The 17,291-nt window shown below is 37.4% G+C and overlaps 1 protein-coding gene across 6 annotated transcripts in view; it reads right to left on the bottom strand.

The window, feature by feature from the left end:
• Positions 1-17,291, bottom strand: part of LOC121959378 (ankyrin-3-like) — a 178,954-nt gene that overhangs the window by 46,332 nt on the left and 115,331 nt on the right. For 3 of the 6 annotated variants that reach the window (XM_042508661.1, XM_042508662.1, XM_042508660.1), the window contains exons 25-29: positions 16,281-16,316; positions 12,370-12,493; positions 9,671-9,682; positions 6,415-6,517; positions 2,867-2,973 (exon numbers count right to left, since the gene is read on the bottom strand). In XM_042508661.1, coding sequence (XP_042364595.1) covers positions 2,867-2,973; positions 6,415-6,517; positions 9,671-9,682; positions 12,370-12,493; positions 16,281-16,316 — 382 coding nt within the window. Of the gene's footprint in view, positions 1-984; positions 1,018-2,866; positions 2,974-4,613; positions 4,659-6,414; positions 6,518-9,670; positions 9,683-12,369; positions 12,494-16,280; positions 16,317-17,291 lie in introns of all 6 variants that reach the window. The other 3 variants (XM_042508659.1, XM_042508663.1, XM_042508664.1) reach the window with 3 other exon arrangements.

Raw genomic sequence — 17,291 nt, forward strand, 5'->3', positions numbered from 1 at the left:
CTGAGCAACAGTTCAATAGGAGTAAAAAAAAAAAAAAAGGTAAAACAAACAGCATAAACATGTGCAGTTAACCCTTTGAAACCTGAGCAAACTGGCTCGTTGTCTTCCAAAACCATGGGATTTAAGGCAAAGAAGAAATTGCCCCAAAATTTTCAAGAAATTACTTAAAAGTACAAGAAAATTACCTAATTATTTGTAAAAAAAAAATAAAAATAAAATAAATAAAATAAATGGAAATGACCTAGAAAAAGTTAAAACTGATAATTTTGGTAACATAATTTTAAATACAGCATATTATTATGACAATTATAAATATAGCTTTCCCTATCTTTTTCCCCCTTAATGTCTTCCCCAGCATTTTAAAAATAATTTTCTAAATTGAAACATTTCTTGCAATTTGTGGAATATTTCTTACCAAGTGGCTTATTGCTGTTTTTCCCATGTTTTTGAAAGAAACAAATTTAAATCCAAGTTCCAACAATATTTTTCCCTGTCATGCAACACAGGAGACAGCAGTTAAACAGAAATTTAATAAATTCCATTCTTTCTCTTTTGAAATGTAAATATTACGTTTGTATCTGGACAATACTAGTTGTATCTATCTATTTTATAAATAGTCATTATTTAAAGGAAGAAAAACAACAATGTAACAGCTGATTCCAAACTTTTGAACAGTGGTGTATTTTGACTAATCTACTGTCAGAAAGTAGAACTTGCGTCTGTACCAGCGGCAACTTACGATTAAGTCCACAACACAAACTCATTCAGATCAGTTAATAAACTCACAAAAATTTCGTCTGCACAAAAAGAGTAAACACAAGGACGAAAAACATCAAATCTGTAAGAACACAGTTTCATGTGTGAGGAGCTCAAACACAGATGTTAGAGAGGGGAGAAAGGTGTGATGCCACCGGAAAGACAGGGAGGAACAACAAACAAGGTAGTGGAGGTGATAAAAGAGGGCAACCAATCACAGTCAATCACCTGCTGTCGTACTGCGGGAGCGGAGAGGAAAAACTGCAGGATGGACGACAAAGCAACGCAGGAGCGACAGGTCAACAACAGAGCTTTGTCATTGGAAAAACCACTGAGAAGACGATTACCAAGGAGTCCTTTAAAGGACAGGTTTGACATTTTGGGAGTTATGCTTATTCGCCTTCACGTGGTGAGTTAGATGAAAATATTGATGCCACAATCACATCTGGCCATAAAGTATAAAGTTATAGCCGGCAGCTGCTTAAATTTGAATCTAGACTGGAATTGCTGCTTTTATATTTCAGTTTTTCAAACATATTTCAGAATCAGAATCTAGTTTTATTGCTAAGCACATTTACAAAAACAAGGACATTTTACTTGGTGTTTTGTTGCAAAACAATTAACATAGAGAATAAAAATATAAACTTTAAATAGAATAAGATATAAGATAAATAAATAGAATATAAAAAGAAAAATAGAATATAAAGAACACAAAATGTATGTACAAAAGGTGCTATGAAGGAATTGTGTCAGGATTTAAGAGATACTTCGCTACAAAAACCTAAATACATACTTTTCCTCTTATCTGTAGTGCTATTTATCAAGAGACGCAAAGACGTCCGCCTTCTCTCCATTATAATCAAACTGGATGGCATTCGGCTTGTTGCGCTCAAAGCCCCAAAAAACACATTTGAAAAACTCAACAGCAATGTCTCTTTCCAGAAATCATGACGCAGTTACTCAAGATAATCCGCAGACTTTATCGGGGGCAGTTTCATATGGGAACTATTTTTTTCTACCAAATTTCACCCACCAACTGTATCATCTCAGAGGGAACTTTCTTCCTCATTTTATTTGCAGACAGACTTGATGGTGATAATAATGCACTGTATATAAAGACAGACTACAGGACTGCTCCCCCAAAGTGTAACTTTTCACTCTGGATCGCCCCCTGGTGTCTGACTGCAGTATAGGTCATAAAGCCCGCCCCTCCATGTTAGTGAATGGGACATGGGCCAAACTAAAAACTCAAAGTACACAACAAATGCATTTTTCCCAAAGACACTTTCTGTCGCTGAAGGTAGTTCTCATCACCCTGATGTTTGTTTAAGTGTTTGATTTTATGATAAATTTGGTTTTAATGAGTTATTTATTTCTACAAAAAGGGGATTTTCCACCATGATTGACAGCTTTGACAGCCAATCTGTGCGCTTGCATTCAATGGAGCTGCTCGCGACTGGTCGGACAGGTGTTTTTTGGCGGGAACTCCACCGCAGATATCGTTATTGCGCAGAATCTGGCTCTCAATGGCATCACACGAGCAAGATGGCAGCAGCCGTATCCTGAATATTTGAACCTCACTCCAGCATAGCGGTAAATGGGGGCATGTCGTCCATCTTTATATACAGTCTATAGTGAAAGCAGTCATCTTGTCTCACCATCATCCAGAATGAAAATTAGCAAATTTCCCACAATGCCAAACTTTTGCATTTAATTACAGCTCCTTCATTTCCGCAGTAAGTTGTGTTTCTGCTGCTGTGATGCCAAAGATTTACCTGATCTGCAGCATCAGGTGAGCACCACTCAGATTTTTTTAATTGGTTTAACAGAGATAGAAACTAGAGCAATGTCTCTTCAGTTTCTGGGTATGTATGATTATACAGTAATGACGGAAGTGAAGGAAATGTAACTTTAGCGAACATTTTCCTCACAATCAAGAACAGACAATCAGATGGGGTGAAGAGAAACCGCTGCAGGTAGGAGCCGTTTTCTCGAGGGGAAAGAAAATGAGAAAAGAAGGACAGACAGAGAATACCTTACAGGTAGGTGGAGACAAGGATGAGCATGTGTGTTGTATCCATCACTCCACTCACTTTCAAAACATGCTTACCCCGAGTGTATCGGAGAGGAGACCAGGTTGACATTATCCAGCGCGTCTGCAGTCCCGCAGTACCTCCCCAGGGAGACGTGGGCAAAGTCCTTAGCCACCGCCAAATGCTGCAGAGGAGACAATAAGGTCACTGAAATGCCAAAGAGTGTGTGTGAGATTGTGCATCTTCCATGTGCACACAAAGGAAGTAGTTAAATAACAGTTTGAAACATTACATCACAATTTACAGCTTTTGACATGAAGCCATGCGTTTCGATAACCAAGACAAAAAAGACAAAATAAAGAAAATGCAGCCTGTGTTGGTAAAAGTCTGAACTCATGAAATCAGTGTCCTTTACCTACTTATCTTCAACAAGAAAACCTTCTAAAATCTAACATTGAAGGGATTTAATGGGCTGCCATGTTTCCCTTTAAGGGCCAGTGGTGAGCTGTGATATACCATAATAACAATAATAATAATAATACTAATAATAATAATAATAATAATAATAATAATAATAATAATAAAAACAATAATAACAACAACAACAACAACAAATAATAATAATAATAATAATAATAATAATAATAATAATAATAATAATAATAATAATAATAAAAATAACAATAATAATAATAATAATAATAATAATAATAATTTGTAAAGCACCTTTCATACATAACATGCAGCTCAAAGTGGTTTACATGCGAGTGTGCTAAAAATTAAAACCTAACAATATACAGAAATATGTATATTCATAAAATAAAAAATAAATAAAATAAAATAACATAAAATAAAATCCTTAAAGAGCACATGGATACGATATCTGGAAATAAGCTGTAGACAAGCCAGACTTGGAAAACAAATAAAAGAAATATGAATATAAGATAAACATTAAACAAAAAAATGTCAAAACAGTAAAAGTGAAGAAAAAACATAAAACAAGTTTATAAGAAATAACAACCACAATATGAGATAAAAATAAATAGAAGGTGGATTTAAGATGACAAGGCAGTTACTTTCTATCTTATTTTAAGTTCGTCTGGGGAAGGAGGACATCACTACTAGTTCTGCATGCAGGATTTGATGATAAGTCATACAATGATTTCTACACATGGGAGACTGTGACTGCTGTCATGAGAAAAAAACAAATCTGGAGATATTAAATTTCAGGAGGACAACTCCTCCAAGCAAAATATTGACTTTTAACTTAAAACAAAATCACTGTTTTATGGAAGGTTAGAGAGACAGAAACCAACATCAGATGTCCCAAAAACACCTGTCAGGAGTTCATAGAGAGACAGTTTGCTGATATGAGGAGAATTTAGGGTTTCATCCCCAAAAATCAAATAACCGTGATATGTGACAGCATTAAATCAAAGCTGTTTAAATTATACTTTTTTGGGTAACTGTTAAAAGTTAAGAGCCGTTTTAAAGACTCGGATTTCAGAGTTTAGCGAATTAATAAGAAAAGAAACTAAAAACTCTTTTTATTCCCTCAGTTAATGAATAAGGAATACAGTTTTGATGCATGATTACTGTCTCTAATTATTCATCACCAACACATAGATAAAGACCAGTCAGTCCAGTTTATAACAATGAACACAAAATAATGAATATAAACATGCTAAACTGTGCATGGTGACAACTGATCATGACCGATAATGGCATAACTGAACAGAAAAATAATGTAATACTGCATGTAAAAAATGGTGATAAAATCTGAATGACGCATTCTCACATGCACGTGACGACTTGAACAACTACCTTATTGTGGTGCTCTACAATGAAAGACCTTTCCTTACAGAGCATCTGGAGCAGCATGAGAGGAGACGAGCTGTTATTCAGCAGCTGCTGCATTCACACGTCATATAATCATGTTACTCTGAAGCACTCTTAAAATTACTGCGCTGTGTGTCTCGCTGTAGTAGCACTGTCTGTCACACATTTAAAGGCAAAAAAAAGAACGCATATTTCTTCTGCTACTGAAAAAGGTTCACATTTCTCTCTTACTGCTTTCAAAATGAATGTTTTTCAATATATTTTATTTTTCAGAGGTTGAGCTTGTCTTCAGTGACTCTAAAGGAGCTGTGCACGAAAATTGCCGAGTTATGAAATGTGTGCATGGAGCTTCAAAGACATGGACAACAAAGACGCTTTCAAGTTGCATTGTTAGAAGCATAAAATACAGTGTTTTGGAGGTACTGTTTGAGTTCTTTGGACTGGTTTTAGGGCCTACTAATCAGTGTATCTCAGCCTCTACTTTGACAATAGTTTTGTTTAAACAAATACCTCATCCCCGTCCATTTGTGTGTGAGTTACTTACCCCATGTTACGCTGAATTTGTGAAGACAACTTTGTTTTTCTTGCATGCCTCCACAATGGAAAAAAAATCCAAAAATGGAGGAAATTCTTGAATCGAAGTCATTGAGGTCCACATTTAAAAACACTAAAACTTGATCAAAATATCTATTTATAACTCTCAGACAACTCTTGCAGAATAATCCAAATCTCATTTATCCAGTCATACACTCAGTGCTTCCCAAACACGTGCATCTTTGCTAAAACACACATATGTAAAATCGAATTTGGATTGGACCACTTTTTTTATTAATGACTTTAATTAAACAAGTTTTTTTTCCATTTTAGGATTCGTCACTGTGGAGGAATGTGAAAGTTTTCAACACAAATTTAACAAAACACGGGGAGAGTAACTGATAAGCAAACGGTTATTTGGGGGGTGAATTATTCCGTTAATCCGTCCTTCAACTGCGAGAAAGTGCAATATTAAAGAAAAGCTGCAGCACATGTTTAATGCTGACATACGGAGAAGTTTGGCATTTTCCATTAAATGAAAAAAATATATGTATATTTTCCAAAAAAGGAGTAAAAAACAGTCTTGTTTTGGTATCAGCAGCAGCAAGACTAGTGTCATTTTGGCAATAATGTTATACATTAGGGATATATAGCCCAAACTAAGACTCGCTCAACTACAGGAGCAGCTAATCTTGTTTTGTGCTTCTAATGCTGGTCAGCTACTGTCACAACCTAAATACGATGCTTCAGTCAAACCTACATCCTGAATCATGAACTGCTATTAATGAGAACAAATCAGTTCATGTTTTGATGCTTAAAAATACTTTTTTAGCAAATGTAATCTTTGTTATGTCATTAAAACTCTGATTCACAAGAAAGTAAATTTCTACTGATGGTAAAATAGTCGTTTTGGCTTCACCTGAATTACAACTTAACTTTACGTGCCACCTTGCTGCACCCTGAAAGTAAGTGGGCCATCACAGTAATCCCTCTTAAATTGCAACACTAACCACTAATCTCATTTCCTCTATCTGTAAAATGGGATTGGCCATCTTTACATTCGCACAAACTCAGGTGTAAGAGGATTGGTGGACTTTTGGCATTGTGCCAGGACAGCTCGGCACATTTGGAGACAGAACTGTGCCTCTCGTTACGTTAATCACCTGTGGATCGCTGACTGACAGAGAGAAATGGACACAGAAGCCAGAAAGAGAGACAAACAACAACAACAAAAAGAGATTTGGGTACGTACCACCTCCTTATTTGGCGCAAGCATCTCCTCTATCATCATGCTGTCCCGCGTGAACGAGCTCCGGTTCAGCGTGTTGGACCTATCAGAACTGAAGGAACGCAGGCTTGGTGTGGTTGCCGCAGAAGTCACGGATTACCAAGACAACAGTCACAATGATGGAGAGGGGAGGTGAGGAGGAGGAGGAGGAGTTGGGAAGTGGAAACGGGTGCAAGGGGGGGGATGAAAGTGAACAGAAAAAACAAACATAAACACATTAAATGCATGCAGCTTCCAGGAACCTGACTGTTTGCCACCAGTGACAACAACAACCACGAGGAGAGAAAGAACGCTCTGAAAGAGTTCAAGTGTTTCCAAAACAAAAAAAACAGAGCTGGAGAGAAGTGAGTGGTGTGCAAAGGATACTAATGTGTGCGACGCAACAAAAAACATCAACCTGAACTCTGTGGATGCAAATGTGCTTGCTGATTTTCCAAATTATGATACAAAAACATGTGGGTTTGTACTTTAACTACATTGTGAACACCTTTTCTGACAATTACAGCTTTTTTTTTAGCCTCTTCAGTGAATGGGCTATTCACACCATGCCAGCACACAAAACAAATGTCCTAAAAAGCCTAAAGGAAGCAGAGTTTACTGTGTGATGAACGACAGACGCAGTACTAAAACAGGAGGATGGTACTGAGAGCCGTCATTATGAGAAATTTGCAGAAAATGAGCTGTCATTATTACATAATGATAAAATTAACACAAGATATTAAGATTTTTAATAAAGGTGTTAATGGTAGGCTGAAGCAAAATCAGAGATGTGAGCATTTTTAACTTTTTTATAAAGTCTAATAGTTGAGTTTTGTAAGTGCATGTAATCTTGATATTTGTGTTTTTTTATGTAACTGTGTGTTATAACTTTATGTAATCTTGATGTAAATATTTACCTTTTTGTCTTCTTTTTACCATAACTGTTATTATTGTATTTATGCAGCTGTATGTAACCTTGATATTTGTGTCTTTTTTTTAACTGTAACCGTATTTTGTAATTCTATGTAATCTCAATGTAAATATTTACCTTTTTGTCTTTTTCTCTACTAAAAGCCTAACTATGGATCTCTATATATCTCTATATGTAAAACATCAGTTACCACAGCTTGTTTGTAACAAGCTGAAGTTGTATTATGTTAAATTTGCATTGGTTCTATCAAATAAACTATATAAATATATTTAAAAAGTGTTTTGTACATATTAAACTGTCCCAATACTTTTGTCCGTGATGGCACGCTGTTATGTTTTCGTGATGGGGCTCTCACGGCGACTTTTATGAGGCAAATAAAGAGCATTCCTGAGCAATGACATGTGATGAATGTTTTCCTGCAACGTTTCAAACCGCAATTACACGATGCTGTTTGCTCCACATGAGAAAACTAATTAGCCCGTGCTCTGTAGCTCAACATGACAAAAACACAACTCTACTTCTGAGGAGGCAAAACTATGGTGGCTAAAAGAGGCTGTGACTGCAATATTTAAAACAAAAAAACAAAAAACAAAAGGTTATGTTTTCGAGATGATACCAAAATAATCCTGTTATGCTGTTACATTATGACCACTACATAATAGTGATATAAATAGTAATAAGTAATAATAATAATAATAAAAAATACCAGCTACTCTTGAAAGTAACTGTTATAATCTAAAACTTGCTGAACATACGTATATCTTTTCGGGGGTTTAAGAAAATATCAGTACACTTGAGTGTCGTGATATTATTTTTTCTGATACTGTGTTGATTCTCAAAAAATCTGTACTTATTTTTGGTTAAATAATTTGAATGCAGGGATTTGTGGTGAAAGCAGTATTGTAGTCTGTCCTCAGTTATTCGACTCTTTCGCTCCAATGGAACAACATCCTGCTGTCATAAACACAAAGAAAACAGTCAATAAGGGCACGCCACTTGCCCCTAAAATTATATTTTAAAATATCGCAAAATATCACCTGGTGTAAAGTATCAAAACCTATTGAATCCCCTGTATCGTTATACATATTGAATCTCAAAAACACTGTATTGATTTTTTTAAGTGGTAATTTGCAAGCAGAGTCATAAAGAGTGCACTGCTACCTGCATGAATTAGATTTTTAAAAATCTCAATATATTCCCTTGCTAACAGTATTGCAATATATTGTAACCCCTGTTTCATGATACATATTGAATCACAGGATTATTGCTAACACACAGCCCTGATGTCTTTATTATACATTTATTAGATTGCAAATTCACGTTTGTGTTGTACATCATTTATGTGCAACAAAAGTGGTACTTTTTAAAGCAAAAAACAAATTCAGTCATTATTTAAGAGTATTTCTGCCATTAAATTAGGGCTCCAGGATATGAAAAATCATATTGCAATTATTTTGACACATATTGCAATTGTGATATGAGTTGCAATCTTTTTTATTTTCACTGAAAAAAAATCAAAACAATTATGCTGATGTGATTTTTGCCGGGGTCTGTAACAAACAAGCCTTTTTCCTTCTGTCTGGACTATGATTTGTTGGCCGGAGCATCTCTGTAGCATCACTCATCATTTATATAATTATATATTATGACATGTTTATTAAAAAACTAGTACCTGCAGCTTCTCCTATGCGGATATTGCACTTGCAATATTCTGCAGCCTTACCATTAAAGCATTTTTAATGTGTGTAAATGTACATTTTTGTCAGAAATGTACATACTTGTGAGATCATTCTGCACTGTCCGTAACGTGACTCTAAACTGATGAAAATAATATCAGTTCAGGTCCCTGGAAGCTCGATGAAGGAATTCTCCACACAAAAACCAAAATGATGCAAAGCTCCACCTTTGCGGCTGACCCACAAAGACCCAGGCGTTAATGACACAGTAACCAAAAAAGCAAACACAACAGGCTGCTCTCAGACAAGCGGCAGAGCTGTTTTAAAAAGTACGACCACACACACACACACGAGTGAACCACAGTACACAACACAGCGCCTGATGCCAACATTCAAAAGTGTTAAAAAACAGAAAAACACTGGTAGAAAATCATTACGTTAGTAGTCAAACATACACAGTAAATATGTTTTACACTGGACCACAGAGTCTGGAGTCTGGGGGTGTCGGGGAGGGAGAGGGGTGGGATGTGTGGGGTCGTACTTTTTAAAACAGCTCTGCCGCGTGGCTCAGGGCAGCCTGATGTGTGTGCTTTGTTGGGGGGGGGGGGGGTCCTCTTCATGCCTTCGGCCTTACCTGACTTTGGGACTAACATTAAGAACGGACATGAGGAGAGAATAAAAGATCATGAACAAACAGAAGAGTGGAGAGAGAGATGCAGAGAGGAGAAAACAGAGTGATGCCGGACGCTGACTGACTGAAAGTTGGACCACATGTCCAATTCACAACTAATAAACTTATAAAAACCTAATTTCCTGACAAAAATCAAGATCAAAAAGATTTATTATAGATTTGTGACGAGGGAGGAGTTATTTTAGGCATTCAGGGCTCCAGGTTTAAAAGTCTCCTTCAGATAATATTACTGTTTGTTATTGACATTTTGGCACTTCCGAAGCTTCGGTAAGTATTAAACTCTTCATTAAATCACTGCAAAAAAAGATTTGCAAATGCTCATATGTTATTTGCTGCTAACTCAAAGGTACAAAGTATAATATGCAGAAATTTTATGCCAGGTTAAGGCCATGTTTAGGCGAGAACGGCCCTATAAAAAACAGAAAAGTAAAACTAAAGACATTTCCTATATATATATTTTACTTAAGTTAGTTTTCTGAGTATTCTGTTGTTACAATTATTATTTTTTCATAGTTTAGTTTTAATTGTATAACATTTAAGCCACGTTTAGACGAGAATGGCCCTGCTAAAAATTGATTGTTTTCCTGTGCCTGTTTACATGATAACATTGTGAAAATGATCCTCGTGTAGTATGCGTGTCAGGACAGTAGTTGGCGGTCTGATTTTTATAATAACACATCACAGAAGAACACCATGGGCATGCGTGAAGCGCAGCCGTGACGCCACCGTTTTCACAGGATAAGCGCAAATCCAGTTTACACTGCGACAGAAGAGGTGGTGTGTTTAAAAAAAAAACTTACACTCTGGAACCCGGTTTGCGTTTTCAGGCTCCCTGAACGCCGTTGTCAAACGAAACGCCAAACCAAAACAAAAGTTTCATGTTTCATGTACAAAACCATCTGATGTTTGAAAGGATAATGTATCAACAATGTTAAAATGTTTCTAATTGAGAAAAAAACAAACACTAACAGATTTCCTGCAGCCTTCTTTCAGCTCAATAATAATGATTTTGCAGATAATTTTCTTCCTTAACTGACTGAACTGGAAGAGATTTGAACCCACTCCCACAGCGGACCAGCGAATTTGTTAAACCAATTCACACACTCACACACACACACTAACACACACACACACCCCACTCAAACAGTGTGTGTTGATGTAACCTCGGGCTCAGGGCCATGAAATCGAACATGTTTCTAATTTCCTGTGGCTCAGTGTGCGTGTGTGTCACTGCTCAGATATTCAATAACCCCTCCCTCTGCAGTGTGTCAATATTTTTCTGCGAGCAAAAAAGTTCAACGGCCACAGAGAGCGAACTATGACCTCCCGCCGGTGAGAGGAAAATCTGTGTGTCGAAGGTCAGAATATACGAAGCCTCGACGACATCTTATTTGTTGACTTTCACAGGATATTTTTATAGATTTTTGTTTAAATATAACTTCATCAAGCTTTGAAAAAAGACTCTTTAACTCGTCAAAACTTCAGTGTTTGCATTAAATTAACTGCGATACTTTGGTGTAATAACCATAAAGGAAATGGTGAAAATGTCTGCCACGTGCCTGCAATAATAAAAAGACAATTTAAATAAACGATGTTGCTTCCTGTGTGAGATTACACTTTGATTTTGCGTAAAATGTTTCCTCTTTTTAACAATTAGTGCAGTGGACGATTTCCAAATGAATGATCGTCTTTGCACCATTTTTATGAGGAATCCTTCAACCACATAATTGTGTTTTAAAGACGCAGTCACACCAGAAAGAGACTCAACCAAAGTCATCTTTGTTAAATATGTGTTAATTTAAGGTTCCATCATTGGCCACAGTCCATTGTGGTGGATTTGCTTGTGACAGACGTCCAAAATTGATGGTGAAACACAGCTAACAAGCTGAAGTGGCTTCCTCAAATTTTGGACTCTTTGGCTTCACTGTTTCCTACAACTGTCACAATAGTTTATATTATATATATATTAGTCAAAAATGTGTATTTGTGAGTCAAATTTTACAGATGTCGAACTCTGCGAGAGTTTAGACTGAGCTCGCTTTCCCAGCTTGCAGTTTTTTGGGAGAATGGTACAATGCAATGTTTTGACAACGTTTTGATAAATTTTCTTTTAGTTCCCAGAACGTTCCTCTTAAAGTTATGTAACGTTCTCTATAAACATAAAAACTGTTAAAAATGTTTTTTTTCACCAACAAATCACAATAAATTACATTTTCATAAACAAAATGTGTGCCGCCTCAATAACATGCTCTGAATGTTGTCTGAAAATATTCTTCCTTTGTTCTCATGTAACATTGTGGGAACGTTTGGGATCTGTCACCTCTCATCATCACCAAAACATCCTCAAAATGTTAAAACATTACATCTTGGTCAGCATTTAATCTTACAGGAACATTATTTGAAATGATAACATCCTTAAAACCTTCCTTGAACGTTAGATTAAAAATTAACATTATTGCAACTTGCAGGTAACGTTAGTCAATGTTGTGGCAACGTTCCCTGCTAGCTGGGTTTAAACATCAACATCGGCTTGTGACAGCTGAAATTTTGCATCATAAGGATGAAAATAAAAATGCTGCATTTACCTTAAACAGAAACAGTCATAACGTGGATCACAGCTGGTGTCACAGTGTGTCTCTTACCTCTGTGACCGCGCGCCGACGCTGAAGCCCATGTAGCCCTCCTGAGGGAGCGAGTCGTCCCCCAGCTCCCGCAGGTCCTGGGGGGCCAGATATTTGTCTGTGTCCCCCGTCATTGCATCATCACCTGCCGATCAAAAACACACAGGGATGAGTAAAGGTCACAGTAAACTGCCTTTTCATCTTTTTACAAGTATCTGCTTCTTTTGAGTGAGCAGTTTAAAACTCTGTAGTGGAGAGAAAACTTCAGTGCACAATAACTGAATGAAGTTATTAACTGATTCATATGAGGCTGCTGTAAACTGGGTTAAAATTTAACAATAAAGCAAAAAACCTCAGTCTGTCCTTCGCATATTAGCGGTCCTGCTAACTCCGGCATATTTACAGAGCTGTCTCGCCTTTGAGCCAGCATGTGATGTTGACAGTGTTTTGACAGCGTGTCATGCATGCAAACACACCACTGGAAATTTGAAAAGCAGCTGATAGCAGTTAGCAGCTAACTCAAAGAGGGCTAACAGCTGAAAATGTCCACAAATGAGATCTGTAAGCTTCATGTCCTCCGAGCAGATCAACCACCATATAACACACAGTAAATGATTTTTATTGACATGTTATGTCATTTTTACTGTTTACGATGCCCTGCACACACATATGTAATGTGTCTCACTAGAGGCTAATAGTGTTGTGTTAAACGGCTAATTTTCTTTGTTTCAGTATTGCCGGCATGCTGTCTAAAATCACACATAGGAGCATGCATGCTTGTTTGCATGCATGTTCGGTTCTGTGTAGAAATGCAAAGGCGGCGTAAAAACGGGACTCAGTAAACTCAGTAAAAAAATGTAATGATTTCCTTTGAAGAAGTAGTTCGCTGTAAATAAGGAGTATACTTTTGTAAATTTTTAAGTGATCTGGAGAAGTTTTTGTACATTGTTTCAGGGTAGAAAGAGTTAGAACAACAACATTTTTTTTCATATCTGAACATCTTAATAAATCAATAGCTGTTGGTGTTTTGCTTGAGTCCCAAAGAAACACAGTGTGAAATCGTCTGTAAGATCGATTTTCAAGAAAGTTTCAAGCAGCAATACCACGCGCCAAGCAATGGTCTCATTCTAAAAAGGCGTGTTTTGAACAAGCTGTTCACTAGTGTGGATACACATTTAAAATGTTTGGCTACTTTCTATCTGTGTCGTCCACAACAGAGCAGCTCTTTTAGACAGACAGATCAATGCAGCCTCTGCCCAGAGGCTGTTTTCCAGTTCAGCTCAAGTCCAACAAACACACAAAAAGTCTTTTCTGTCACTGAAAGCTTTTTGTCTCAGTGCCCAAAAGACAAAAATGTTAACAGTAAAGCGAACAACAAACAGTGCTGCTGTCAGTAAGTCCATACATCAGGTTAGTGCAGTGAGCAAACAGCTTCACATCTACAAAACGTGACCACAGATTCATGTACAGTCTTTGCAAAAAAATCACTCAAGCTATAAGAAAAGAAAACATACGTTACAGGCCAACAGTGAGCAGCATGTTATTCCCCGCAAGTTACTGTAGATGATGAACCGCAGAGTTGAAAGAGTGAAGGCAGGAGAGGAGGAGTTAAAGAGGCGGAGAGGGGAGCAAGTGCACGCAGGCGGAGGAACGAAAAAGAGAAAGAAAAGGAAGGAATTCCAGCGACCACAAAGCACCGGAGACCCCCGCCTCACCCTCCTGTCCCCTCATCCCCTGCTGCTACAGCACCCCTCCCCCCCTCCAAACTTTCTCCCTTCACAAACCCCATCTGGACACATTCCAGTCCATTCACCGGGACACCACCACCATCTGAAAACCTCCTCCTGTCCTCAGCGAGCAGCCACTCACCTCCTGCTTTAAAGCACTTCATCCAGACACACGTCCAGTTTTCAGGATTCAAACTTTTCCTTCAACTTCCTTCAACTCTCTGCTGCTCTCTCTCCTGCACACACACACACACACACACACACACACACACACTTACACACATACACTGCCTGTCTCTCTTCACAGCCTCACACAAACAGATCGGCTTTCTCCCGCCTACCCACCCTGCTCCGGGATTATCCAGTGTGTGTGTGTGTGTGTGTGTGTGTGTGTGTGTGTGTGTGGGACAGACACCTAGAGCTCTCTGCAGGACAGAAATAGTACGTGGGTGTGTGTGACTCAGACTATGCTGTCTGACATCTAAACTCTACCTCTGCAGCGTTTACAGAGGACAGCAGGAATACTCACACTTTGCTTGGGGCCACTTTTGCAAAATGACAGGAGGCCAGGGGCCAGTCGCAGCGGCCCCAAGCATGCTTCAAGGATTTTAGGACATTTCTAAGATTTTAGGACATTTCTAGGATATTAGTTAATAGCTAAGATTTTAGAACGTTTCTAAAAATCTTAGGACATTTCTACAAATTTAGGACATTTCCAGGATTTTAGGACATTTCTCAGATTTTAGGGTGTTTCTAGGATTTTGAGACTTTTGTACAATTTCAGGAGGTTTCTAGCATTTTAGGGCATTTGTATGTTTTTAGGATGTTTGTACGGTTTTAGGAAATTCTAGGATTTTAAATTTTAAGACGTTTCTGGTGGTTTTTAGGTCATTTCTAGGATTTTAAAATTTTTCTGGGTTTTTAGGATTTTTAAAACTCTTCTAGTATTTTAGGAGATTAGGGGTTTAGCTAGGGCCCTTTGTCAGGGGTGTGGGGATCCTCTAGGGGACTTTTTTTTTTTTTCACCACAAGCTGTTTTGATGCTGTTTTATGCACTTTGGCACCTTATTTATAAAAAGTATAGTAGTAACAAAGTACAAAATCAGTTCCAAGTGTGAATCAGGTGATTTTTTCTCGTGAATTAGAGAATGGGTTTGTGGCCACTCGGCACCCGATTAGAGCCACAAGTTGTGTATCGCCGAAGTACAATATAGATCCTCACAGTTCTCTGCAACTCTTTTTTTATTTCTATCTTAAATTGTTTGTGTTTTGTTTTGTTTTGTCTTGTCTGTCTCTTTCTTGCTCCACCTGTCTGTCTGCTTGTTTATCTCTCGATCTACTAAATAGCACAGATTCTTTGCTGTCATTGCACTCACACATAACTTCATCCTCGCATCTTTTAACTTCTGCTGCTTCTGTGTGTCAAGAGGCAGCAGTGATTCTAGGAAAAATGATGAATTACAGCTGAAAAATGAGCATGTTGCCTTCATATTAACAGTCCTGCTTTTATTTATTTACTTTTCTTATTGCAAGTGTAATATATTTAGAACATGAAATGTCAAAGCCAAAGACCAGCATGAAGCCAAGGACGAAAACATACAACAGATTTTGGAAACTGTAAGGCATGAACAAGTAGAAACTTGGCATCAAATATGAGCCAGCATGTGGTAACTTTGTTATTGCCTCACGAATACTTCAGTTTTTTTATGATTCAGATTTTTATTTCCACGCTGACCACATATTAATTACTTTATACGGGTGGAAAAACCTCTTTGGAACAGTTTATAACAAACTGCAGAGGGTTTGAGCGCTGTCCTGATTTAGATCATGGACTCTGTGTGTGTGTGTGTGTGTGTGTGTGTGTGTGTGTGTGTGTGTGTGTGTGTGTGTGTGTGTGTGTGTGTGTGTGTGTGTGTTATTGGAGATGTTAATCATTGCTGTTACTCAGCTGCTATGTGAGCCTGTGAGTGTGTGTGTGTGTGTGTGTGTGTGTTTGTGTGCCTGCAGTTACCCTCGATATATTTTTAGATCAGAAATTAAAGACGGGACACTCGACGCACGCAAAACACCAACAAGTTGCACACAAATTCAGCGTGACGGCAAACGTGCACATAAATGAGTTTAGTTCGGTGAGTGTAGCGGCACCACTTCAGACCGCTGGTTATTGGGGTTAGTTACAGCGACGTCACCGATTTCTGGACTCACAGGAATAGTTGATGCAGATATTTCCAACATCCATCTCTGTTCAAATAAAGCAGAAAATCACCTTCAACCATTTAAAAAAAAAAAATCCCTTTTGGATCACTGATGCATGAAAAATATTACTGACAGAGACACAAGGCTGCATAAAAAATGCATTTCCTGTGATTTTAAAGAGCTTGTGCACACGTTCCTTTTTTTCATCAGTCTGTTCATTTTCTCAGCTCATCGCATCCACCTTTGTTTCTTCTGTTTTCTGCTTTTTCTCATCTACTGTCAGTATGGTTGACTAGAAAGACTAAATATTCACAAAAAGAGCCATAATTCATGGGACAGACCCAAACCGTGCTACATCCAGGCTATTCTATATAAGGATCTATTGAATGTTGCATTATACTGCATTTATATTGTATTAAATATAGATGACAGCAGCAGAGGTTGTCTATGACCAGTGGAAACTATAGCTCACATGATGATCTCTAATTCACTTACTTAACCCTTTCAAACCTGAGCAAATTGGTTTGATTTCCTTCAAAAACAAGTAAAGAAGGCAATGAGCAATAAAAGAAGAAATGACCCAAAAAATTAGCAAGAAATTAGTGAAAAAGAAAATACAAGAAAATTACATAGAAAAAAAGCATCAAACAAAGTAAAAAAAGGAAAGAAAGAAATGACCTTGAGAAAGTGCATAAAAATTATAATAATTCTAAAACACAATTTTAAATATTGTCATTTTTATCAATGAACATAGTTTTTTCCTAAGCTTTTTTTTCCAAGGCATTTTCTCCTAGCTTTTTAAAAATAACTTTCTAAATCTACTAATTTCTTGCAATTTGTGGAACATTTCTTACCAGGTTCCTCATCGTGTTTTTTCCCGATGTTTTTGAAGGAAATCAAACCAATTCGATCAGGTTTAAATACTTACTAAAGGCACTTGAGAGCGGCACAAGAAAAGTGATGTAACTCCGTGTTTCAAAGGGTTAAAGGTTTAATTCACCCACAAAATGATCATTTGTA

This window comes from Plectropomus leopardus, chromosome 19, assembly GCF_008729295.1.
Source record: "Plectropomus leopardus isolate mb chromosome 19, YSFRI_Pleo_2.0, whole genome shotgun sequence".
Taxonomy (NCBI): Eukaryota; Metazoa; Chordata; class Actinopteri; order Perciformes; family Serranidae; genus Plectropomus; species Plectropomus leopardus.